The sequence below is a fragment of the Poecilia reticulata genome, linkage group LG2, assembly GCF_000633615.1.
Source record: "Poecilia reticulata strain Guanapo linkage group LG2, Guppy_female_1.0+MT, whole genome shotgun sequence".
NCBI lineage: Eukaryota > Metazoa > Chordata > Actinopteri > Cyprinodontiformes > Poeciliidae > Poecilia > Poecilia reticulata.
Window position 1 is genome coordinate 34,313,264 of NC_024332.1, and position 1,379 is coordinate 34,314,642.

A 1,379-nucleotide genomic window follows, 5' to 3' on the forward strand; every position below is an offset into this window, starting at 1 on the left:
TATATATATAAAGTTAAGCTTTGGAAATTTACTACATCTAATAAAGCAAATGTTAAAAAAAAAAAAACTGTACTGATGTTAATTACAGGTGGCACCAAAGAAGCCTGTCTGCTGGTTCACCTGGGTCATCTTAGGGGTGTGGCCTGTCTTGACCCTCCTTGGAGTTCTGATCCAATGGAAAGTTACTGCAGAGGGATTTTCTCACACAGAGGGTAAGCATCTAAACCCGAATTAGCTAATAATTCATTTAACACTGCCTTAAATAGGAATGCACACCAAAATTGTTTTAGAAGAAATTTCCCATTGTAAACTACAAGAGGTTTGCTTCAGAGAACAATTCTGTTGACCTGACTTGGAAAGATTTTGTTCTCTTAAAAAAAAAATCAAAGCAATATTTCCCAATTTTTAGTTAATTATTGTTTCTTTTGTAACCTACAATAATTGATGCACTCAGAGATAGACTAAATGATTATAGTATTCACATACCAATCAGTGTGTTGCACAAAATCAAATCATGCTTCATTGCCTTCTTAATCAAATCCCCATGAAGCAGAGAAATAGCAATCAGAGTTTAACAATATGTAACCATATCCTCCTGAATTACCACACAGAATAGTTTGATTTGAATCCTCCTCCATCCGATGAGGAAAATTTTTGGTCTTGCTATGAGATGGGAGCAGAACAAAGAGAAATAAAAAGAAAATATGTTAATTTAATATATATTTTTTTCTAAACCAATCTAAGCTAACATGAACACTTTTAGAAAAACTTTCAGCCCCCTCTGAAAATGGTCAGACTCTAACTGTTTAACCTTCTCCAGAGGAAAACGTTCAAAATAAAGCAGTCAACCTTTTGTGCCTCTCAGTTTCTCTTCATGTGATAGAGTATTTGAAGCTCATCGTGCAGGATGACATTGATATTACATAGTGCTGCAAAAGAAGTCAAACAAAAAAACAGAGTGGTTTTCTTAAAATTAAAAAAAGAAGATTGAACTCATTGAAGTCAACTATAACTGGAAAAAAAACAAAACATGGGTGTGATTTAAACAGTGTCACTTCACCACAGGTAGCTGCAGATCATAAGCTGATTCACAGTTCCAGGGACAGAGAGAGGACAGAGACATGTAAATGCATCTTTTCATCCGGTTAAATGCAGAATTGACTTCAAAGCATTGACAGGAGACAGGTTATTTAAGCTCAGCATGGATTTGTAAGTAATTTAATTTCTTTTTATAACATTTCACAGATGAAAATGAAAACTGAAATAAAAAAAACAGTTCTCACAGTGGCTGGAGAATAAAAAATGATTAACAGGAAAACAGTAAAAAAAAAAAAAAAACATATATGTGAAACGCTCAAGTCAAACTGTAGAAAACAAAT

At 33.6% G+C, this 1,379-nt stretch overlaps 1 protein-coding gene across 1 annotated transcript in view; it reads left to right on the plus strand.

The window, feature by feature from the left end:
- Positions 1-1,379, plus strand: part of tmem198aa (transmembrane protein 198aa) — a 34,848-nt gene that overhangs the window by 26,343 nt on the left and 7,126 nt on the right. Inside the window, exon 5 of the mRNA XM_008403895.2 lies at positions 89-212. Within this exon, the coding sequence (XP_008402117.1) occupies positions 89-212 (124 nt within the window). The remainder of the gene's footprint in view (positions 1-88; positions 213-1,379) is intronic.